This window comes from Gobio gobio, assembly GCF_949357685.1.
Source record: "Gobio gobio genome assembly, chromosome: 14".
Lineage (NCBI taxonomy): Eukaryota > Metazoa > Chordata > Actinopteri > Cypriniformes > Gobionidae > Gobio > Gobio gobio.
In genome coordinates, this window is record NC_137107.1 from 37,725,992 (window position 1) to 37,751,818 (window position 25,827).

Here is a 25,827-nt window from a genome sequence, read left to right on the forward strand (position 1 = left end):
ATCATAGGAACTCTGATTGGTCCGCAGCTACGTAGCCCCATTCACAGCAGAGTGCAAAGCACTGTGTGTTCTGACACATTCCTCCCATCATAACTTGTGGCACAGTAGACCTTACGTTGGCTCAGACCAGACCGGATAGCCTTCAATGCCCTCGTGCATTGATGAGCCTTGGGCGTCCAAGACTCTGTAGCCGGTCTGTAGTTTGTCCCTCCTCTGTCCACTGTTGGTAAACTCTCAGCACTGCTGACCGATAGCAACCCACAAGCCTTGCCATTTCAGAGCTACTCTGACCCAGTCGCATTGCCATATCAGTTGGGCCCTTGCCAAAGTCTCTCAGGTCTTTACTCTTGCCCATTTCTGCTAGATCCAACACATTGACTACAAGAACTGATTGTTCACTGATCATCTACTTAGAACTTGACATGTGACCTTGTTAGGAAATTATAAACGTCTTTCACGTTTCGTGGTCCTAATGTTTTAACTGATTAGTACAACGGATCTTTACAACGGAACTGAATCAACAATGAAGTGACTTCAGCTGAACAACAGCCGAAATGCATCATTTTCCTGTTATCCCTGTAAAGCTGCATTGAAACAATCTGTATTGTATAAAGCGTTATATAAATAAAGTTGACTTGTCTACTATGTAATGATTAAAAGCACAATTGTCCCTTACATATTTTTTTTCTCCCAAATGCTTTATGATATTTTCACAGTCCTGTATTTACCTTAAGTTTCATACTATGAAATGAACCACTTTTACAGTATAGAACTTTAAAGTTTGAGGTTTATTGCAAAATATGTTCAAATGTAGTACTGTCAATCATATCCACCTTGTAAAGTTCTTATACAACTTTTCCATATGGGATACGGGCTCAATGTGCATCTGACCTATTGTTCGATTTAGTCATTGTGTGTTTAATTGTTCCTGTTTGGTAAGCTAATGAGTTTTGCTGTGCTAATCCTTCATTTTTTAATGGCTTCCTTTCTTTGTCTCCCTCCGGTTTCCTGACCACTTTTCCAACTTTACCTCACCCAGATCTATTGCTCAATGCTCATAGTGTTAGTTGAGTTGGAAAATGCAGATGCTATTGTCAAAAATATGCAAAATCAGTGCAAATGACAATTTTTTTTGCATATGTAGTCTGATTATTGTTCCATTTTTAATGTTTGTACAAAAATACAGTATACAATGTTGTAAAAAACAAAAATACAATAAAAAAAAAATACTTTTATTTTCCCAATGCCATTTATTACTTCATTATTTAATTGCCTCACCAGTCAAAGGTAAGTTTTATAGTACAAGATGAGGAAAAAAGTGATCAGTCTGTAAAAATATGAATCCACTGTTTAATAAATGTGCTGTTTTTTTTTTTATCTTTCCTATTTTTGATAGTATAAACTTAATTTTCATTTTCAAAATTGTTGTGGGATGGTCTTATGTGTTTTTCTCTTTTTTCCCCCTATTAGCGATCCATATGTCAAACTCTCCCTGTATGTCGCTGATGAAAACCGAGAGCTTGCCTTAGTACAAACGAAAACCATCAAAAAGGTGAGCTATATTCGCACTCAGCAGCTGTGACATTCAAGGTTTTAGTTGAATGTTTCTGAGAGATTTTAGGAAAGCACAGAAAGTAAGGAAGTAATGAGATGATAAACAGGTGATTGTTCAAGATGTGAAAGCCACTGCCACTAGGAGGAGTACTTCCGTAGACAGGTGTCAGTACTGCTTGGGCATTCATATTTTTATCAGGCCTTGAAAAATATACAACAGTATCATTTTAAGAATTCAGGACCATGTGAATGTTTGCAAACTTCTCAAAATGATTTTTTTTTATTAATATAATTTAATAATCATTATAATAACATTTTATTTGCATTATTACACTGTGAACTGGGGAAGAACATATGCTTAACTGTCTTGGAAATAATTATAGTTTTAAAATAAGCTTCATTTTCTTTATGTAAAACATAGTCATCTTATATCTCTCTTTTGATTGTTAGGTAAATTATTACCCAGTTATGTTATTACAGGTTTCATGACATGACGTGCTTGTTGAGGGAGGGTCAGAGATAGTGGAGGGAGGAAATTTGTCTATGTACAGTGACGGTAATGGAGTACTAATTTATACTTCCTTCTTTATACTTCTGTTTGTCCTTGGAATGCACACACAAGGAAATAAACAACGATGCCCAGAGAAGTCACTTACGATAACGTCACCAGAAATTAGCAATTGAAATGAGCCTTGGTGTAACATTCACAGACCTGTTTTAAGCAAAGTGCATGCTTTGTTTTGATGCAAATGTTTTTAGGCTGTGCAGTGCATTTGGTTGACTAACAGTAATGCTTAAATCGTTTTTAAAGGCAGAATAAGATCGTTTTGATGAATATTTTGTTCTTTACAAAATTATTGGAGAGATTCTGACATGGTGAATCGAATGAAAAAAAAAATCCAGATTACCTTTCAACACAAAATCCAAAGAAATAAATATGATTTTGTTTAAAGACAACATTAAATCAAATGTCTGTTATTTAGTGATGCTTATTACTTTAATACAATTATGCAGCTTAAACACTTCACAGAAAAATTTGTTAACATTAGTTAACATGAAAAATGAGTTATCAAAATAACCCCTCAAGCCATCCTAGGTGTATATGACATTCTTCTTTCAGACAAATACAATCGGATATTATCAAATGTCCTGACTCATCCATTCTTTATAATGATAGTGAATGGCAGCCCAAAAGTTGAAGCCCAAAAAAGTGTATCCATCTATTATAAAAGTAATCCACACGGCTCCAGGGGGTTAATAAAGGCCTTCTGAAGCGAATCGATGCATTTGATGCGAATACAGGCTTTTATTAAACCCCCCGGAGCAGTGTGGATTAATTTTATAATGGATGGATGCACTTTTTTTGGGCTTCAAATTTTGGGCTGCCATTATAAAGCTTGGATTAGCCAGGACATTTTTTAAATAACTCAGATTGTATTCGTCTTAAAGAAGAATGTCATATACACCTAGGAATGCTTGAGAACTATCCCTTTAAGGCATTCATTAATGTTAATTAATAGGACCTTATTGTTAAGTGTTACCAATATGATGATGATATGATAATTGGGAGGGGGGAAAAATTAAGTAATTGTCAAAAAATGTGACTAAAATAATGTCACAATTAAAAAAATAGGCTTAATTTTCTTTAAGCAAAATCTAATTTACAGTATTTCTTTAGATTTTTTGGGTGCAATTTCTCCCAGACATATTCTTGACAGGTTTCTTTAAGACCACTGGATGAAAACTAAGAGTTTGGTCTCAGACAGGCGTTAAATCGACCTGGCAAGTCAGTCAGCATTTGGGTCCATTAAGTCAGTAATCAGAAAGTCCTTACTCTGGAGTCTCCTGTGCTAGGACTGCAGAATTTTCAGGTTATTAATAGCTGACAATGCACCGTTGTGTGGAACATAAGCCTCCTCGTTCCTCAGGTGTCAGTGTTGACGGATGCTTTAGGCATCCTGCTTTGATAGACAAGTCTGGGAACTCAATGGCCTATGGCACGTCGCAGCAGAGCATCTCGTCTCATCGAAACAAAGACTTATGTTTGTGACCAGATTTAATTTAAAAGTGTAAATATGCCCATTATGAGAAATATCTACATGTATACATATATCTTTACTGTAGGCCTATATAAAACATTTAGTCTTAATTTTTCATTAATGCACTTTGTACTTATTACAATTAAAAGTGTCAAGAAGGCTATTGCACTCATTCATTTTTATGGAAATCTAATAAAAATAAAGCATGAAAAAAGTAGTTCTTTGACACTAAATATACTGTATGTAAATAGAGGTTTAGGAAGCTTTCTCATTATTGAAGACATTTTTTCCTTATATTCTTTGAGTTTACATATGCATAGCTGGTGTGATGCCAGTTTAAACTGTTGCAATTGCCTATTGAAAACTTGTAGACAAAGATAGATTAGACTGAATTTGAGTTGCAGGCTATGACAAGGTTAATCTGTTTAGTGAGGAGTTACAACTACAACTGCATAGCCTTCAACAGACGTGGAGATGGATTGACTAAAGGCTGTTTGGCCAAGAGTAAGAGGAAGTCAGCCTTCTTGTCTAGGTTAAGCTTAAGGTGATGATTGGTTATCTATTCTGGAACGTGAGAGATGCAGACTATGAAGAAAGTGGAAATGGAGGGAGATTATAGGATCTAGAACGGAGTGTTGTTGGCATAACACTGCTAAGAGAAACCATGTGGTTTGATAACAGAGCCACAGATAATGTCATCAGCCTCAATACAGAGCCCTGTGGGACTAGTAGTTGTGGGAACAGTAGTTGAGTATTTGATGTGTAGAAAATTAAGTTGACTTGATTTGGTTGTATTGCCAAGTAGGATAAAAACCAGGCAAGCAGTTGACTTTCAGACACAGTGGGCATGTCAGGAAGAATCAAATGGGTGGGGAGAGAGAATGCCCGGGCCGCCATAAGCGATTTAGTCACTGCAACTAAGGAGAGAGGATTTCAGTTCACCAGCATGACTTGCTGACTTTTACAATAAAAGAGATGAGCAAAGATAATGAATCAGAGTTGGCGGGTTTATTTTGCTGACAAGGAGATTGTGAATCAGTTCAAACTGTTTGTTTCAGTGAATCGATTCCAAATTCTAATTCAATGATTTGTTCAATCATCACTCAAATATCCTTGGATGTCTCCTTGTGACGAAATACATGTAGGTAAATATTAGTGTTTACTGTGTACTGTTATATTGATGAATATTAATAAAAAAGTGAGTAAGAGAGAAACATTTAAACATGTAAGAGCAGTTATATGTTGTCAAATGTATCGGCCAGAGCTTCATTTTTTTCCCCCCTTCCTGTATAATTTACACCTGGGTTTATTTCTACGCTTTAATAACCCAAAGTATTTTCACAAGCTTTGACACATAGTTCACAGACCAATAAAACAGACGTATTTACAGCATCCTGCATGTTTGTGTGTGTGAATCATATGAGTTTACACACATATGTATTTTTATGACCCGCCAATCATTCAGTTCTTGTGCGAATGTCATTTTTATTAGTGTCTTATTTTAAGTTTGAGACCACATTGAAAATCTGAGATTCGACATCTAAATTGGATTAGAATTGTTAAAAACTGAACACTGTAAAATTAATTTGAAATGGAAGCATTCAGTTGTCGCTATATATGTTTGTTTCTATATTTATGTTAAATCAGTTTAGGTACTCCTCTGAGAACATTTAAATTAAATTGTCAATCAATCTGCCATGTTGACATAATGATGAAGTCCTTCTTCCACTTAAAAGGATCAATACCAGTCAAGGGCCAGTGCACTCTCTCTGTCTGAATGTCATGACCCATCTCGCTCTCCCTCTCTCCCTCTCTCCCTCTCCCCCTCCTTCTATTTATCTTTCTCTGTAAGCGACCATAAAATATTTTATTCAAGTATAGTAAATATTAGCCAAGGTCTCCTGTTCTAAATTTCCTTTGTGTTGTAAATCTCAGCAAGATAAATACTCGTGACTGCTGTTAAAATAACTGGATGAGATGATCCACTTGTCATTTTCCAACATAATCAGGATTTTTTGTTAGGTACTAACTATCTCACTTAAATTTCTTACCAAGCTGGTATGACAATTCAGAATTGAACTGAGAATGCCTTTTAAATATCAGTTCATTTGAATTGAATTTGAAAGTTGTAAACAAAAATTATATATATATATATATATATATATATAATACACAAAGTATCAATGCTTTATTTCCTATATATTACCTGGTTTTTCATTTTGAGAATTTGAAGAACCGCAAGTTGGTAATTGTGGAAAACATGTTATAGTTAATAAAATTACCTGTTGAATTAATTGTTCATTAGTGTTTCAAAAGGTTACAGAAACAAATCAGAATCACATAAACTGTTGAAACGCATAAATTAACATGTTTGGTTCTTTTTCAGACTCTCAATCCCAAATGGAACGAGGAATTCCATTTCAGAGTAAGTAGCTTTTTTCAATTTTTTTATGTCTTTATTTATGTATTTATATCTTGGTTATCCCGCACAAGCCAAACCTGGCTCATCTAATTCATAAATTCACCTGCTGTGAAAACTAGAAAAGCTTTTGTACAGGAAGGCACCCTGCTAAACATTTTATCTGCATTTTTGTTCTTTATTGAATCTCGATTCTGCCCAGTGCTATCAAGAAATAAGCACTTTGTAATCTCGGAATGCACATCTGTTATTATACCTCACCTTTCAGCACCTCTGCAATTGTAATAATCTATTATTAGAAGCAACACATAATTTTGTGTGACGTTGATGGCCGGCAATGTTGCTCGTATGTAAAACAATCTAGTGAAAGATTGTGTTCCGGCGCCGCAGAGCTGCTTCATTTAGGAGTCCATTCACACGGACGTGATTTATAGGTGCTATTCTAAGCTCACGATAATGAGCCCCCCCCCCCCCCCCCACACACACACACACACACACACACACACAGTCATTACAGTACTTTTCTCACATTCACACCAGAATCAGGGTTGGCACCCCTGAATCTCAGAAAGCCGCCCGGCCAATAAAATGGTTTTATATCTCCATAGCAAATGCCTGTGTAGGTAGCTTGCATGTGACTGAGAAGTGTATTTTTCTTATTAGCCATTCTATTTTTGTTTTTTTAATTGTATTTCTTCGACAGTGTTACTCAAAAACATTGTATAACTTTGCGTTCTCTCTTCTGTCATGTCTGCAGGTTTGCCCACAAAACCACAGGCTTCTTTTTGAGGTGTTTGATGAAAACCGCCTGGTAAGAACCACCTCCACCTGACAGTACATGTCAGTCAGAATTGTTGCAGGCATATGATATTACTGTTTCATTGAATAGATTACTAATGACATGATGATCACTCGTTCTCTTAAATGTGTGACATATTGTGACCTATTGGTGTTATTCAGTTATTTGTGACCACACTCTAGCACTGCTCCAAAATCTAGTGAATTTGTTAATTTCCACATTCCTGACTGCACAGATGGCAATTCTTGATAATTGAACTACAGCCTTGCCACAATGAATACATGCAAATTCAAAGCTCAGTTAGGTGTAGTAATGTCTAGCAATGTGATTTCGGGACTAAATTCACCAAAAACTCAGATTTTGAAATGCTTATGACAGATGTCATTGCCTTCACTTCACTGTGATTGGCTGCCGAATGGCTTTTTTAAAATAAAGTTTTTAAAGATGAGCATTTCACAACTTTTTGACAACTCTCACTGCTTGCTCCTCTATGCTTTCAATCCCACAATCCCCCACGCAAGTTTTTGAGAATAGAAAACACTTACTTATCTTGCCAGTGTACATACGCTAAAATTGTCATAGAACATCGAAAATTACTTATTTGGCACACTTTTAATGGGCAGCAACTCGCACAAATAGCGCAGAAGACTCCCAATAGATTCCAATAAAGTTTGATGATAGAATATTGCTAAGCTAACTAAACAGTACTTTAGAATTACATGACACTCACAAATAGTTCAAATAGAAAATTAAATTGAGCTCATTTTATCATTTTTTTCATATTCAATGTAATAAAACGATTTATAATCAACTTTTCTTTTGACTTTTCAATGAATGATACAGTAATGTCTAGCAATGTGATTTCAGGACTAAATTCACCAGAAACTCTGATTTTGAAATGCTTATGACAGATGTCATTGCCTTCACTTCACTGTGATTGGCTGCCGAATGGCTTTTTTAAAATGAAGTTTTTAAAGTTGAGCATTTCATAACTTTTTGACAACTCTCACTGCTTGCACCTCTATGCTTTCAATCCCACACTCCCCCACGCAAGTTTTGAGAATAGAAAACACTTGCTTATCTCACCAGTGTACATGTAGTCTAGCATAGCCAGACCTTCAGACTGACGGAAGAAAGTCTGGACTCTATCGCAACTTTTATTGGCCAAGGAGTGCCCAAGAGGACATTTGAATGATATGTAACGCAACCAATCGTAATTCGTTTTGTTCCGCATCATGTTTAAGGGGGGTAAACAATTAAAGTCGACGTCTCTGCAATAACAGACTATAAATTATTCAGTCAAGAACGTTGTTCAGGTTTACTGCAACAACGGAGCCGCGAACTTCGCATACTTTCGAAAATCCAGTTGATCCTGGATTGTTGTCAAAGTTTGTAAACACAACGGCGTTCTTTTTCCACGAGGGACTTTGGAGTTGCGGCATTTGTGGCATTTGTTTCTAGGTGGACCGTTAAAGACCGTTAAAGTCTCGTGGACATCCGGTTGAATTCAACCAATCAGATGACGACTTTGAAAGTCCTGAAGTGTTTCCAGATCAGTGTGCCATATGCATCAGATGTTCAGCTAACGGTCCATGGGCGTGACGTCTGAGGCTGAGCCTCTTAATACAGATACAATTAAAATGCCACTTAACCATAAAATAAATAATGAACTTATCTAATCTGTCACATATTAACGACTACAGCAAATCAGCTTTTCTCCCGTAGTAGACGGTTACAGTAGAACATCACAAAGTAAGAGTTAAAGTCGCGCATGCGCAGTAGACCACCAGAACCCCATTGGCGTTCCATCCGCAGCTGTTGCTTAAAGTCCCTAATGTTGCAGCCTACCTTTTGAGAGCCGAGAGCACATGCCCTAAAATGCCATTTTATGTAGTCTAGGTAGGCAGCTCACTGGGTTTTGGAATAGAGCTCGTGTTCTCTGGTGTTCCAGTTTTTACTTTTTCCCCTCATTACAACATTTTTTGTCTGAAAATAGCTTGCACCTCTCAAATGTATCTCCGAAAGAATCATTAGAACGGTCTAGAAAATGACAGTAGAGAAGTTGTTTTTTATTAACTTGCAGGACAGAAAATATTGGAGCTTTAGTTGTTTGACCTGCACTAGATAGATACATTATTAAATGATGTATTAATTGTGTAACAATAATATAAATTCCACTGTTATGCAACTAATAGTGCTAAACCATTCATTAGTGTCCCCATAGCAACGATGCTCAGGCACTTTGCTTGGTGTGCAGTTACCTACAATCTGCTCTAGTACAAAACCACATGCGTTTCTAATGGGGAGATGATGTGAAAAAATAACAAGTTTAGAGTTAATTTTTACAAATCCGATAGACAAAGGAGACATGTACAAAGTAGATTTAAAGTACATTTTAAATCGTTTTTTTCTTTTTTTAAATCCTTGTGTTGTGCTTTAATGAAGTATACTTATTTTGATGTGCTGACTAGCATACTAGCATACTAAGGGCCAGATTTACTAAACAGGGCTGATTAGCGTGAGTGCGCAATTCCAAAAAGGCGCTAATGGGAGAGGAAAGTTCAGCACGTGATCTAATGAAGACGCCCAAATTAAAGAACCCAATGCAGCCGGATCATTTCCATAATGACCAACGCAAATATATCAATAGTCTGTATATTCTGCTGAATGTTCTAGTCACACCGGTGTGATCACACGCATCAAAGGGATGATATATTTTAAATGTACTAAATTGCAACCTCATCATTACAAACATGTAACTACACATTTATTGAATACATGACATTTAAGTTTCAATAGAAATATATTTGAGGCATTATGAGCGGTTTACAGGGCAACTGCATCTTTTAAAACCAGCGGTTCTCAACTGGTGGGTTGAAACCTACACATGGGTCACATTAAGGTTGGGAACAACAAGGGAAAAATAATAAGGCTTATTAAGTTCAATTTATTTTTTATGTATGCAAATTTTTTTATATATTCTAATATACACCATTTTGGTACAGTAAAGACGTCCAGTGTAGAATCTGAGGCCTGAAGCAAAAACAGTTGAGAACCGCTGAGTGCATTTTATAGCTCTGGATCAGCTGATGACTGTCAGTTAATGTCAGTAAGTATAGCATTTGGTTTGTGAGTAGAGAGTGGGATTGTTGTCTGTGCTAACACTGTGATGGATGTGTTGTGTGTGTGTGTGCGCATGAGTTGTTGCAGTCCACAGGGAAAAGGTTGTTGTCTCCCGTGTGTGATGGGTTTTGGCCGAGTTTCAATGCGGAGCTGAGCAGAATCTCAGCGTCTTCCTTATATGTCTGAGAAAGCACATGGATGGTGTCCCACTGACTGAACACAGATTTAATGATTTTTCACGCTTTCTCACGTACATTCTGTCTATTTCCATCTCTTTATTTTCTTCCCTGTGTCTTCTCATCAGTAACCCTGTATTTCTTTGCTGTTTTCCCACTTTCTCCTTGTCTGACCCTCTCCTGCTTTTCATTCCACATTCTTTTGTACAAAGCATTTTGTATCCTCAAACCGTACAGCTAGCTGTAATTAACTTGCAGCATGGGGGTTCCGAAGTTCCTGTACCGATTGGTGCATATTTTACTGTGATCCGAGGAAGACCGTTGAGATAATGGCTTCTTTTTATAGTTAAGATGTATGGGTTCTTCACAACAATTTTTGTGGAATACTTTTTTCTTCCTTCCGAAAACCGCTGTCATGGCGACACATAACCATCCCAGAGTCATGTGGGTGAGCGAATGTGCTTTTTGAAAACAGGCCAGTTCAAATCATACAATCATTCAGCCAAATGCTTGCTATTTAGACTTATGTAATGTCTTGGTTTTTAAGAAATTGTCTTCATATTAGCTAAGTAAATACTATGGAAAGTCATTATTTGTGTAGGTAGCACTGTGGTAGCCCTCTCTTGTAATTCCCAGAATGCTTGGTGCTGTGAAACTAATGCTTACGCCACAATGTCTCCGTTCTTTGTTCACAGCTCAGCCACTGCAGGGCATGTGTGCCCTCCAAAACAATACCCCCTTTAGAGAGCGCCCACACATTCACAATCAAAGCCTTTCTTTCAGTAGGAGTCCGTCTCGGTCACTCCATCCAATAAGATGCTGCACTGACTTCATGGTTTGTGTCGGGCTGGTGTTGCTGCACAGACACCCTCTAAATGATGTTTACATCAGTATTAACTCTTTCCCCGCCAGCGTTTTAAAAATAAGTTGCCAGCCACTGCCAGGGTTTTTGATCATTTCCACAAAAATCTAATGGCCCATAGAATATTTTGTTGTATGAATATCTGAGCATGGATGAGCATTCTAGCTTCATGCATTCCTTTTTTATCAACTCTTAAATATAGGTAAGTTTCATTAAAAAAAGCAACATTTTGAACAAAAAGCTGAGAAAATCACGTTTTTGTCAAAGACTACATCCAGATAAGATTCAGAATGATGATCAAACACTGATGGAGTAGACCGAGTCTGATGCTAATGAGTCACCCCTAATGCTTGCACAGTTGTTCTGGGTCGACATTTCATTCAGTAACATTAGGCAGTTTTGATTTATATGATGTTTAATGTTGATGATCACATTATTTTACATATGCATCTGCTTACATACGATCGCTTGTTTTTGTGCGTCTTGTTCATCTGTGTTTTGATCTGGAGATTCTGTACTCATTCAGAAGATGCGTAATGGCGCCCCCTAGCGTATAACAGCGAAAACACGGAAACCCAGAAAATTCCATGTTTGGCAGGGAAGCGTTTTCTCACAAATAACGGAAAATTCAGTGTTTGGCGGGGAAAGAGTTAAAGGAGTAATTCACTTTAAAATGAATCTTACCCCATGATTTACTCACCCTCAAGACATCCTAGGTGTATATGACTTTCTTCTTTCTGATGAACGCAATCAAAGTTATATTAATAAATATCCTGAGCTTATCCCAAGCTTTATAATGGCAGTGATGGGGTCCATTGAGTTTGAAGATCAAAAAAGCTCATCCATCCATAATAACTCGACAGGGTTTAATAAAGGCCTTCTCAAGTGAATCGATGGGGTTTTATAAGAAAAATAACGTTGTTGTGTTGTGTTTAAAAAGTAAAATATCTAGATTCTGGCAGACCACCTTCCGTATTCAACTTGCGCAGAAAGTGTAACGCCTCTCTTAGTTCAAAATGCACCAGAAGCTAGATATTTTACTTTATAAAATGTTTAATATGGATATTTTTCTTACAAAACCACATTGATTTACTTCAGAAGTTATGCGTGTGTGCACTTTTTTTGAGCCTCGTGACTTGTGAGCCTCGTTCACTGCCATTATAAAGCTCGGAAGCGTCAGGATATTTATTAATATAACTCTGATTGTGTTCATCAGAATGAAGAAAGTTATATACACCTAGGATGGCTTGTCATTTTAAAGTGAACTACTCCTTTAAGATATCAGACTTGTGATTTCTGGATAGTGGAGGATAAAAACAAGAGAAAAATAATCCCAAAGACTTCAGAATATCTTAGACTTAAAGCTTGGCTTTTTTTGCTAAGCAACCCTAGCAACCACATAGTAACTACTATGTACTACTAACCCGTTCAGCACCCCTTAGACTTGGTCTTTCACACTCCTGTTTCTCCTTAGACAAAGCTCTGTCTTTGTGCAGTGTCTCTTTAAGTTTGAAAACAGACAGTGCAGTGTCATCTCTCTGGATTTTCACATCGACTTTAGCAACTTGTTCAGCCTGTCAGCAGTCTGTGTCAAAACTTTATGATATTTGCATGTCTTTTAGCAGAGGGTTATGGATACTGATCTAAATATTCAGATTTTGTGGATTATGTTTGTGGTGCAAAGCAAATACCAGCACGAAAACTTACCCCAAACAGATTTTATGAAGTATTTAGCTCAAGATTGTGGCTTTTATATATTAAATATGGCTGTCAGTAGTCAGTGATTGATCATATTTCCAGAAATTCCAGAAAAGGTAAAACACATTTTATATTTTTTTCCAGATTACGCACAATTTAAGATGTTTTTTAAGATGTGCAAAGTAAAATACATTGCTTTGTTGCTTTTGTTTGAGGAGTGTTCATGAGTGTAGATTTTGAAATGGCCCCTGGGCTGCATCTTGAATCATTGACTCTGTGTTGAAAGAGAGTGACTGTCTTGTGGTTTAAAACTTCCCTTTGAGTTTTTTTTTTTTAATGCAGATGGAACATTTCAGCCAAGCTTGATGGGAAATTTTGCATGTCTATACAGAGGCCCCAACATAAAAAAAGCCTAGTATTTCTCCAGCAAATGCACATTTCCTGGCTATTTTTTTAGAGAATGTCTGTAATTACAGTGGTAAACCTTTATTACTATTCTGCTTACTCATATAGGATTCATTGATGAGGTTTTCTGTGCATTGTTTTTGTGTAGTTTGATTATTATTGTATATATTTTTAGGAGTAGGGATACATTCTTCTTTTACCAGCTTGAGATGTGGGTCACACCATGTCCCAACTTGACTTGGCCCAGTGTGCCCTGTGTGTGGGACGAACACAAAGAATTATGAGCTTGTGGAGAGTGTTTCCTGAGTCAGCTGTGATCCCTCTCTTTCTCATTCCACCCCCGGCGGTCTAGTTCCTTCTGACAGATCAGTAGCAGCTGAGAGAGTGCTGTTTGGGTCTAACCGGGAACTGGGGGTGGGTGCCATCTGGATCATGTGACTTTGGCCACCCTACCCTCACCTTTGCTTGTAAGAGCACCAGGCGTCCTTATCCAATCACGCCTGGAATGCTGCTTGCCACTTGGGCTATTTCTGCTGTCTGTCGCTATCGAACTGCAGCTTGAGCAGTTTGACACATGGGATAGTTTTTTTTCTCTTTTCCCCGTCTCCCGTTCTTTCCAGATCCCTCTCTCTCTCTCTCCCTGAAGCTTGTGGGTTGAACTTTTAAGCTCCCTGGCAGCGCTTCACTGGTAGCTGTGAAACGAAACGCAGCCTCTGTCTGTGAGTAAGGGAAAGAGAGAGAAAGAAAGGAAAGAGGGTGGATGAGCAAGACAGAGAGGGAGAGCAAAAGGGGATCAGACACACTAAACGGTGGGTGAGACAGATCCAGGAAGAGCTGGACAGAGACAGATCAAGGCAGACAGGAGAATGTCTCACCGGCTTCGGTTATATTTTGGATCCGGACGCAGTAACACTGCACCAGAGTTGGAGCAGCTGAATGGGACCGTGGAAGACAGAGATGAGAGAGGCTACAGAGGCGCAGGGGCCATGATTTTCCATGCACAGCCACAAAACGGAGGACTTGTCGAAAGCACTGAGTCAGGTTCAGTTGCTTTTTCGGACGCCTCTCTAAAGCGAAGCTCTTCCATGTTCATCCCACAGCTCCAGGGTCAAACTGAACCACGGACGACCAAGAGCACCTCTGTCCAGATATCTCTACAACGCTCAGCTGCACCTCAAGAAGATGCATTGCCCTTTGATCCACCTCCAGGGTACCCTCAGGACCCAGCTCCAGCCTACACAGAGCCTAGTGAAAGTTGGCTCTTACCTCCACCTCCTGCTTACTATAGTGAAGAAACCAGATCCTGCCAAAATGTGGAACAAAGTCAACTAGGTACTGAGCCCATACAACCTAAGAGGCAAGTCTTTTGTGTCCGGCCATGTGATGGACAAAATGGTTATGCTAGTTCGGGTGTACCCAATGGAAGTCCTCAAGGGATTACCATTGGAGGTTTCAGTATTCGCAGAAGATCTGCAGATGGCTCCGATGTCCAGCAGTTTAGGATCATGCCATACAATGAGGATGGACAGAATGGCCACCGTTGGTCTGTCCTTCAAAGCTCAGACAGAGGTCCTGGCACGCAAAGACTTGTCTTCCAGCTTCAACAGGACCAAGGACGGCACCCAAGCCCTACTTCTCAGGCTGACATGAGTGATTTAGGCATCACAGGTTCTAAAGGCAGCCGCTTGGTGCGGTATCCTCGGATCCGACTTGAGAGGAGCGCTTCACAGCCGTTGCAATTCAGAGGAGCTCCTTCATGCCTCGGATCCATGCCAAACCTTCATGCCCCAATCTCAGAGATGGAGACTGAAAGTGAGATTATTGAGAACAGTGCTCAAGGCTGCACATTCAAAATTAGGAAGGAACAGAACCCTCGACAGCCCAAGTTTAAGATCTATTTCAGCCAGGGGGGCGAGCACAGCCCCATCCTTGCACAGGATATTAGCTTTGGAAAGGTGCCTACCTGCAGCAATCCACAGGTAATTACAGCTGAGGATCTAAAGTTGAGCTGAATATGTTTATTCATTTTTACGTTTGAGGCCTGCTTTATTAATATGCCATTGTTTACCCAAAGTATGCAGTTAGGTGTAGATTTTCTCAAAGTGTGTTTTAATATTTTGTTAGTTGCTGGAGAATGGGAAAAACAGATGAAAGAAGTAGTAGCGGGATTTTGGTTAAGGAAAGAGGAGGTGGGTTCAGGAATGACTTACCCGCATTCTGGGAAGTGAAATTCCACGGAAATTGGGGCCAGGGGCAAGACGTAACCGCACCGTCTATGATTTCCCAACAAGCATACACATTCTTTATACTCAATATGATATTCAGAAGTGGAAAATATATAGAGCTTGAAACATTTTCAGATATAGCTTCATTCATAGGGGCATGTCCACTTGTCTTTTTTCCCTCTCTTGAAGAGGAGCCTGTTCTATCTTTAGTCCCGTGTCAAGTGTTGTTGTTGGTTTTGAAAGCGGCCTTTCTCCTTTGGCCTGGGTCACCGTTCATCTCTTGTAACAGCTGTTCTGTGGCGATTAAGGTCTAATATATAGTTACACATACTGCTCTTCTTAGTATCAGTAACTTTTTCAAACAAAGATTTTACAGCACTGTGCTTAAGTATTATTGTTGAACAATATAGAACATCTCCATGCATAATAGTTATATTAAACTCAAGGCTTTGTCTTGAGTTATTTGCTTCTTAAGCATTTGCTTTTCCCCCTGGTCCTCCTGTTTTTTTTTATATTTGTCACATTAGTCATTCTCTACAGGTTACCATTGAGTTTAAGGGATTTGAAAGCCCCTTCAGTGATTCATTCCTGCTCATGTAAGATGCCAATTCATTAGAGCAGTACTGACACACTTTAAGTGTGTGGCATTCATCAATTTGTCACCAGCCGTTACTAGTACTAGAACTAGTATTCATCATGTGCAGAACTCATAATGGCATTTTTCTGATGGAATGTGGAAAGTGGGACTTGTGTTTCACAGCGTTAACATTTGCAAATGGAAGGTCTTGGATCTCTGAGATGTCCACGTTCAAGAATCTTCCGATTCCGCAATCGGGAATGTCACACACACATACCTTCCCCAATTTCCATGGCAGCTTACGGCAGCATATGTATTTCCAGTACCTGCTTAAAAGGCTTTCCTGGAAATGAGTGAGTCAAAAAGAGCTAAATGTTCCAGCAGTTCATCAACTGAAGTGAACCTCTCTTACACAGATCTGTTTACTTCTTGCTGTCATGACTGCTCTTTTGAATGCCTCAAGCATGTCTTTGTTGATATATTTTACGATATTTGCTGAATTATCTCTGAAGATAAGGCTTGTAATATTGTAATACATCATAACCTGTAGGGTTCTTGTTTACAAAGAATATCCACTTTTACAATACAGATCTGTATCGATACTACTTTGCAGAATTTCCTGAATTCAATAGCTTTCACATAACTATATCAAATTTTAGTCATCATTTATTGCATTTGTTCCCTGAGGGGTTCATGGATTTCCCTTTGACTTGCCAGTGCTCTCATGTTAATACATGCGACTGTTTGCTGTCTCACAAGTTTTAGCAAGCATGATGAGGGGATGTGGGGGAAAATCTCACTTAAGTCTGCTATGGCAGCTTTCTTGCAGAACTCAGGATTTAGAGCTTTAAAAAGCCTGTGTGTTCTCAGAAGTAAGAGAAGAACAATTTGAGAGAATGAAAATGAGATTGAATCAAGCTCTGTCAGCATTTCCTATTGCTGTGGTACCTTGCTGTTGTGGCTCGGACAGGAACCCTGTTGCTAAATTTGTTGGGGCTCCAGTCTTATTTTAGCATCTCTGAGTGTTGCGGATCAGTTGTCGGAAGTTTTTTCTCAGGTCTTATTTTCATAACCCCTGGTCCTAACCTTTGCAATCCTTAGCTACACGACCTTAGTAATAGGCTCCTTTTGATCTGTTATTTGGTTTAACTGCCCCCCCCCCCTCTTTTTGTTTTTGCCTCTTTTTAAACCTGTTGGTTCTTACATTCCTGCCGTCTTGATTTCAGCTTGTTTTCTCTGTTTCTGCACTTTTCAGCATCTTTAACGGCTCAAGTCGCCTGCTAACTCAGCTCATAATGGACGATGACTAAGCAAATATTTATTTTTAACACTCAGACAATTGTGTGGGAACAGGCTTTTCAGGTCGTAAAGACATGATATCTTAATAGTCGCCGTGGTTAAAAGACATCAGTTAAATAATTTGTACTTATTTAGAGCATCATTGTTATTGCATAATGATTGGAAAAAAGTTTGCTTGGTGACAGGAATCTTTGTCAAGACATAATTCTTCTGCAATGTGACCTTTAACACTCAATTTACTTGGTCATTCCCCTACCTTTTTAGTTAATTAATTGCTCAATTTAGCTTCTGTTTGTGATTCACAACTGCTGTTGGTGGCTTGACTCAGAAACACTTAACATTTAAGCAGAAGAATCTCTCAGACATGGTGGGTTTTCCATGATGAATAGGTGCTTGAGAATGAATTTGTGATCCTGTTTTTCACTCACCACCACAAATAGTGACTCATACTTAACCTTTCCACAATAAATGAGCGTTGTTGTCCGAAAGCTACACCCATTCTGCTGCTCTGCTGCTGACTAACTGGGTGTCATTGTTTTTGTTTTATTTTATTTATTTTATTTGATTATTTAATTTAATTAAAAATTTAGATAGATTTTTTTGTATGCTCAGCTATTCTTACCAACTGTTTTTTTCCCCCCTGGACTGTTTTTCTGTATGTATGTAGTAGTTTGACCAGTTTTGAGATGTTGATAAAGATCTCCTATTTAAAGCCTTCTGTCCAAATGTGTCATTGTTTGATTGCACCATCTGTACAGTATTGGACAACGTTCTCCCTAATGTGTTTCCTGTTAATTACACCCTGTGTGTATTCAAATGTTTTAGCTGTTTTGCGTTAATGTCATTTTCAATATGAAGCATATTCATGGCGATTCATTTTTACACATTTTATACATCCAGTGCCCTAAACATTGTACACCCCAGATTGCGAGTATGTGCTCGTCTTTGTTTTCTTAATAAGTTTATTCCACACACAGGCTCACATTGGTCATGATCGGTCCAAGAATGGGCATGTCAACAATGGTCAGGTAATCTACTGGTCTACCCTGACCCAACTACCTGACAATTACAGCTGACAATCTCACAGTTTGGCTTGTTGGAATTGGTGGGTGGATTGAAGGCTTGTGATTTGGTGGTTCATACATTAATACACTCCTTCCGACTTTTGACCCTTACTCATTGCTTATCTGCTGCTCCTCATTGGGTTGGTTGTGTCAGGTTTTCCCTTTTAAAGTGACACCTTGGAAATTAACACTGCCCTTATTACTGTATTTCCTTTTTCTCTCTTTCTCATACATACACAACATTCATTCTTCTTGGGTTATGCAGATGTGTATTTGTCCTCATCTTTGTGGTTTTCCTTGCCAAGTCCTGCTGAAGTCAGTCACTGTTTCACAGCCAAAACTCTACATTACTACTATTTCTATTATTTCAATTTCTTCTCGCCCTCTCTTGTTCTTTCTCTCTCATATACAGACCAGAGATGACTTCCTTGGGCAGGTGGATGTGCCTCTTACCCATTTACCGGTAAGTTCATGTACTCTTGTGACATTTAAGTAGATAGCTGGTTTGTTTTGTTTTTTTGTTTCAAGAACCATTTTAGTTCTGTACTGAAAGGGTAAGAGATGGAAGTTATTGAAGGTCACATGACGGCAATTAAGCAACTGAAAATGTTGGAGCCCATATCCCTGTACGGAGTGGAAAGGGAATTGCTTGGAATGTAAACACACAGGCCGCTTCTAAGAGGGCTATCCCAACTAAAAAAATCACACTGCCAAAAATAAGACACACTTCCAGGGTGGCTCAGTTTAGCCCCTACCACAGCATTATTCAATGTAATAATGTTTGTTCAATGCAGCATTCCATTCATGTTAAAATACATATGACATAAAATACTTGACCACCTAGCTAATCACTTCACAACACCAATCGATTTTTAATCTTAGCACTGGCTAGGTTTATTTATCATCATGGACTGTATATTTTCTAGTAGAGTTATCACGATACTGGAATTTCTAACTTTGAAATATGAAAAATATCAATATTAATCAATATCAATATACAATTTTCAATACCATGAGAAAAATGGCATATATACTGCCATATAGATATTTTTATTATTATCTCATAAATAGCTAAGGGAGGCTGTATTTAAAACTGAATTTACAAAAAAAGAATAAGAATAAATAATTCAGTAATAAAATATGAATAAGCAAATTGCAAAAGAAAGCACAAAAAAATACAATCGAATAAAAAGACACATTAAATAAACACAGCTTTAGGTTTTTCAGGTGGGACTAAAGCCTAAAGTGTAATTCACTTTTTACGTGTGTGCGAGGGTCAGCGTACAGTGCACCTTAGGTGTTTTTTTTTTTGTCATCAGAAGAGTACGTGCTTACTGTACACGTATCACCGTTTTTTTGTAACTATGTGTACTTTTTATGCCCAGGTCGCACATGCGCGTGAACGCCTGTGTACGTGTACGAGTCAAAAGAAGTATAGTTTGCAAGGCTGTGTGTTCATATGCTCGCATACACATAAAAAAAACGTATGTATACTTTGTATGTATACGTATGTATACAAAGTATACTTTGGCCAATAGTCAATACCGTGAATACAGATTAATGCTTACAATTAAAGTTACAAAGTTATTCAGTCCGGAAAAAAGTATCCTTAAAGAATCCTGAAAAAAGTATCACCATTTCCACAAAAATGTTAAGCAGCACAACTGTTTTCAACATTGATAATAAATAATAACAAGAAATGTTACCGGAGCACCAAAACAGCATATTATAATGATTTCTGAGGGATCATGTGACACAGAAGACTGGAGTAATGATGCTGAAAATTCAGCTTTGCCATTACAGGAATAAATTACATTTTGAAATGTATTAAAATAGAAAACAGTTCTTTTAATACTATATTTTATGATTAAATAAATGCAGCCTTGGTGAGCATAAGAGACTAAAACATTTTATGTTTCCAAACTTTTGACAGGTACCGTGTGTGTGTACGTATATACTGTATTATAATTATATTTTAAAATGTTATTTTTTCAAAACATATTATTTAGACTATTTTCAAACACAAATATGTTTTATAAATATATTTTGTATGTTTTTATGCAAAATAGTCTAGTACAGTAACTAATATTTTGTCAGAATATCACAATATAGTACAGCCTTTCATACCCTATTGCTTCAAAACAGTCCAGACCATGAAGCGTCTCAAAGAAGACAGGTGTTGGCAAGCTTTGTGCTTGATAAAGTCATTGGTTTTCAAAATGGCATTTTTGTTCCAGTTAACTTTTGAGCAAGAGATGCTTCTTGCAGTGGACATTTAGGAAAAGATTTGGAAAAGAGTGGAACAAATCTTGTTTTTGTTTAAAACCATTTCCAGTGGCTGAGTGAGATTTTTGTGCTGGACTGCATATTTAGACTCGCACACAGAGTCGGGTCTGTTTTCCTTGCGGCCGCCTACATATCTACTGTTCACTTCTGCGTGGTTGCAGTCCAGACCACACGCTCCTTTTCTGCCTGCTCTTATTGCTGAATATCTTTTTTAAAGTGGTTTCCTATACTTGGATGAGACATGTATAGATGGATATATATTTCCTTGGAGTGTTTATTTATTAAGATACCTTGCAGATTTGAGTTTGAGTTTTGAAGTCTGAATGCTTTTCACCTCCAGTTTGATCTAGACTTGCCAAACAGGAAAGCTCTCCTGTTTTCCTTCAGGGCCTCCAATCTTTCCTCACATAGTTTTGGTCTCGGGCACTGGCAGAGGTGCCAATTCCATCAATTTCCATCAGATTGTAGCCACTAATGACCTGCCACGAATATCCAACCTGTGGGCAGTTTAAATGTAACGGGAGAACAGTGTTACATAAGACAGCTGGACGTCACCCAAGGGTCTATATCCCCCGTTCCCCACCCTCAACCAAGCTGGGACCGTTATAGATTAATGCTTTGTGAGATTGCACTGACATTAGCCCAGATTTGATGCATGTTTGTTTTCTGTGTTGTTTGTATAGACAGAGGACCCTGCAATGGAGCGGCCGTACACATTTAAAGACTTTCTCCTGCGCCCAAGAAGGTCAGTGGTTATGCAGCCTTCACAAACACAGTACAAGAACGTTAGTGGTTATATTTTTAGTTACAACAGTGTGATGTGTTAGTTTTGCACTTGACCTTATTCTCAGGACTAGACGTTTGCTTCGAGTCAGCACATTTGAGATTTGTCCGTTTTTCTTTCAGAACGAAATGTGCAACTACCAAACTAACACCAGTGAATCCCCTTAATGCTTTGTGGCTGTAGTTACAGTCAAAGATTTTACACTGGAACAGTTAATGTTTGTGGACTGCACTTTGCTATACATTTAATGTACTCCTTGAGTACTCCACTTGACTATACACTATACTTCACTATAAGGATACATTTTATTTTTTCATACATTTTATAAGAAAGGTATTGAGGCTCTCAAAATAATAATAAAATAATTTTCAAATAATTATTCCGGTTAAATTCTGGTGTAATTGAGGGCTAAACAAATTAAGTTACCACTTAAGGAATGAAAACGAAATATGTGACCCGTGCTGGCAAAATGAGTCGCAATCAGCAAATTTTCAAAAATTAGTTATTGATATTTTCACATTCTCTATTAAAATGATGCATGATTTGTTTGAATCGGACAAAAAAATTACTGAGCTACATCTGTTTGAAGTCGATAGAGTCAGCAAAGTTAATTTTGAGAAAAATCGAGTTAAAGTTTTCATCACCTAGCAACCATACCATAAAATCCCTGGTAATAAAACCAAATTTGACACACACCAAGTCAACACCAAATATCTATAGAAAAAATATATTAACCACTTTTTTTTTTCATGATACCACAATTGTTTGATTAACATTAATGAAACAGACAGCCTATATATTAAGACCTACTGTACCGCACGGATCTAATATAATGTTACACATCAGATGTTTTTCCACAACAGTTAAACAAACGTCCACATAAGACAAAACCGATAATGTTTGCTATTTGCTATTTGGGGCATTGTGATCGCTAGACGAGGGCTTAATGAACACATTTTTGTGAAAATATCAATATCGACCAAAATCAACAGTTTTGACTTGTTTTGCCTGTAGCTCGAAATTATACAGTGCGCGTTCCGTCTCCTTTTGCCAGCACAGGTCACATTTGTTAAACATTTGATGTCTTTATTTTACTATACTCTGATGACTGTACTTGACGCTGTGGTGACATGCTTTTATATCCTGTAGTCACAAGTCTCGTGTGAAAGGCTACCTGAGACTGAAAATGGCCTACATGCCAAAGAACGGAGGGCCTGAGGAGGAAAGCAGCGAGATGAGGGAAGAGGCTGAGGTAAAACCAACCCATTAGCACAAAGAATGTATAGATGTATCTACTTTAAATGTCTCAACTTCCTCTGTGTTCATCTCAAAAATAAATTACTTTCGGAAATGTTCATTGTCAGGTTTTTCTTTCCAGCAACAAAGATACTAAGACATTCTTTAATAGATCATTCTGACAAATATTTAACAAGATAAAGATCTATTATTTAGGAATTATAAATGGTTCAGACAATCAAATTTATAATCAACTAATTTAAGTACAATTAATGGATATGACATGCCGAAATGCAAGTAAATTAATAATAAATAAATAAATAACAAGGGCAGTGGCAAATTAAAGAACATTTTCAAAACGCACAAACAAAAAAGAAGAGATGCATTTAAAATGTCTGCTTTCTTGTTTTCTCTCCTGATTTTTATGGATTTTCTGGGTTTTTTATCCTCATCCTCACAGACTACTTGGCATTTTCCATTTTAAACTATGCCATTTGGCTTGAACCGCTTGACTGTCTGGCATTTCCTTCCTTTAACTTTCTAGCTTCCTGTTCTCTGACTTTTATTCCCACTGTTCATTTTTCAGTTTGGTTTAAAAAAAAATTCTGTCTTCAAGTGGAGTGCAGTGTCATAGCAACTGCAATACTAATCATAACGTGGAATAGGATTTTAAGATTTAAAAAAATGGCACCCTGACTTCAAGATGTATGAATTCTTTATTGAAATATTCTTGATATTAAAATAATCTTATCACGTCCCTAGAAATATTACTATTTTATTATAATATTATATAATATTTTTCATTTTTTCTTGATTACTTTTGATGAATATCTCACTCTTGTCTCTCAACTTATATTTCTCTGTCTCTCACTCCCTTCTTCTCAGGGCTGGGAGGTGACAGACTCCACAGATCCAGGTTCACAGAGACCTCAGCAGCTCCTGCCTCCACTGCCTCCGGGCTGGGAAGAGAAGGTGGATAACCTTGGCCGGACCTACTACGTCAACCATAACAACCGCACCACGCAGTGGAAAAGGCCAAGTAGTGTGTATGTGACCCCTTTTGCCATTTATCAAAAAACTTTTAAAGCACAACATGCAAAAACACTGATATACTAAAGTCAAACAACCTTTTTTATGACATAAAATAATGTCTTGCAGATTAATTTACAAATGTCTAGGTAATGTGTAGCTATATTGAATTTATCATGATTTCCAAACAACCGTACCAAATTCTGATATGTGCGGAACAATTTTTTCCCCCCGTCTGTGCTTTAGGGATGTGGTTTCAGAAACGGAAAATGATAATCACTTGCGGCAGATTAACCAGGAAGCCCACAGAGTTTTCCGCTCTCGACGGCACATTAGCGAAGACCTGGAAAATGAGCAGCTGGACATCAGGGACATAGACGATGTTAGTATTTGTCCCCTGACCTCTGCGGCTGTGACGTGAGCTAGATAGCATTATTTCACAGCATAATTTCTGTGAAAATCTTTTGATTTTTATCTTTGTGGTTAACAATCATTAGAAAATCAGATTAATTTTTTTTAACATATTTACTGTCATTTTCTTAATAAAAGCAATGTTCTGTTAGGTTCTCACGCATATCCCTTCTTTTCCAGTCATGGGAACCCATATCAGAGGAAGACCCAACTTTATTGACTGACGGTCTGAACCATTCTCTGTCTGGCCCATCCTCTCTGGCGATGCCCCCCTCCAGCACTCCAGAATTCTCAGATGAGATCAGCCTTAGATTGTCTCTCGCTCCCGACACAAACGGAGAAATCCCAGGACCCAGCTCTGCTGTGGTAAGAGAGAGAAAACGAAAACAAAGATCCGCTGTTATCTACGTTGTAAGGGCCAGAGAGCGAATGTGGTAAAATAAATACATCTTTATATACAGTTAGTGGCCAAAAGTGATATCCGGAGAGAATATTGGTTTTTAATGACCCTACAGGTTGGATTAAACCATCAAAATATGAGGAAAATATATTAATTACTGTATGTTTTAAAATATTTTAAATATGAGGGAAGAACAAAACACTTAAAAGGGTAAAATTTCAAAAATGAAATTTCTGCTATTAATTACATTAAAGGGTTACTTCAGCGATTAGCATTAAGCTTTGTATCAGTAGGAAACCCCCCCCCCCCCCCCTCATATCCCCCTGAGACGAGAGATTTATGTATTTTATGTCTGGAAAAAAGCCTCAGATGATGCAAATATCGTAATTTTGCGTCATCTGAGGCTTTTTTGGGGCGAGAGACTACAGCCAGTAGTAGGAGCTAGTTCCGCATGTTTTCAACCCGCCCATCTCACTCACAGAATGTAAAATGTTCTCAATGAATTCCTATGAAAGTTAAGCTTCCATAGGCATGAACTGAAAACACGCCAGACTGGACACGCACTGTGAATGACTGTGTGGTCATTTTGCCTTGGAAACCAAATCTTCCGCGATCATCTTGTCTGTCAGTTCCTTGCTCTCATGATGAATGAAATCTGACTCCTGCTGCGTTTGTGCTGCGACTCTAGTTCGGCTCATGCTGTATTGAGCAGACACGTTCAGTTTTTAATTGTAGCGTCTGTTCTCTAGCTGAACTAAATTATTTTATTACTATAAAAATCAAAATGGCGGTGTGCAAGTGATGTAACCGGTAGGCGTGGATTGGGAGTGGCCTCGTAGGGCAGCGAAGCAAGTGCATTCTGAGAATTGTTGTCTTTCATCCATATGAGCAAAAATAAATTTTCTGGCTTTTCTCAGTCTAGAAGGCACCAACTTCTAAAATAATTTCACATTTCTACTACATAAATGACCCAATTTAAATGCACATTCATCTTTCCAGCGGTGAAGTACCCCTTTAATACCCTCATGTTGTTCCAAACCCATAAGACTGTGGAACACAAATTAAGATATTTTTGAGCTTTCTGACCCCACATAGACAGTAACACAACGACCACTTTCAAAGCCCAGAAAGGTATCGTTAAAATAGTCCATGTGACTCCAGTGGTTAACCTTAATGTTATGAAGCGACGAAAATACCTTTTGTGCGCAAAAAACAAACAAAAATAACCACTGTAGTCACATGGACTATTTTAACGACGTCTTTACTACCTTTCTGGGCCTTGAAAGTGGTGGTTGTGTTGCTGTCTATGAGTTCAGAGCTCATCAAAAATATCTTAATCTGAAGATGGACAAAGGTTTTTTGGAACGACATTAGGGTTAATAATTAATGACAGAAATTTCATTTTTGGGTTAACTCACCCTTTAAGGGTTTTGCATAAAAA

The 25,827-nt window shown here is 38.0% G+C and overlaps 1 protein-coding gene across 16 annotated transcripts in view; it reads left to right on the forward strand.

The window, feature by feature from the left end:
* The window catches only part of nedd4l (NEDD4 like E3 ubiquitin protein ligase), a 127,369-nt gene that overhangs the window by 38,623 nt on the left and 62,919 nt on the right, over positions 1-25,827 (forward strand). For 6 of the 16 annotated variants that reach the window (XM_079834277.1, XM_079834285.1, XM_079834290.1 and 3 more), the window contains exons 1-8: positions 13,808-15,054; positions 18,154-18,204; positions 18,653-18,703; positions 21,210-21,271; positions 22,460-22,562; positions 23,432-23,592; positions 23,822-23,957; positions 24,167-24,352. In XM_079834277.1, the coding sequence (XP_079690403.1) occupies positions 13,942-15,054; positions 18,154-18,204; positions 18,653-18,703; positions 21,210-21,271; positions 22,460-22,562; positions 23,432-23,592; positions 23,822-23,957; positions 24,167-24,352 (1,863 nt within the window). In that variant the 5' untranslated portion in view covers positions 13,808-13,941. Of the gene's footprint in view, positions 1-1,470; positions 1,553-5,979; positions 6,019-6,769; positions 6,824-13,592; positions 15,055-18,153; positions 18,205-18,652; positions 18,704-21,209; positions 21,272-22,459; positions 22,563-23,431; positions 23,593-23,821; positions 23,958-24,166; positions 24,353-25,827 lie in introns of those variants that run through there. The other 10 variants (XM_079834279.1, XM_079834280.1, XM_079834283.1 and 7 more) reach the window with 4 other exon arrangements.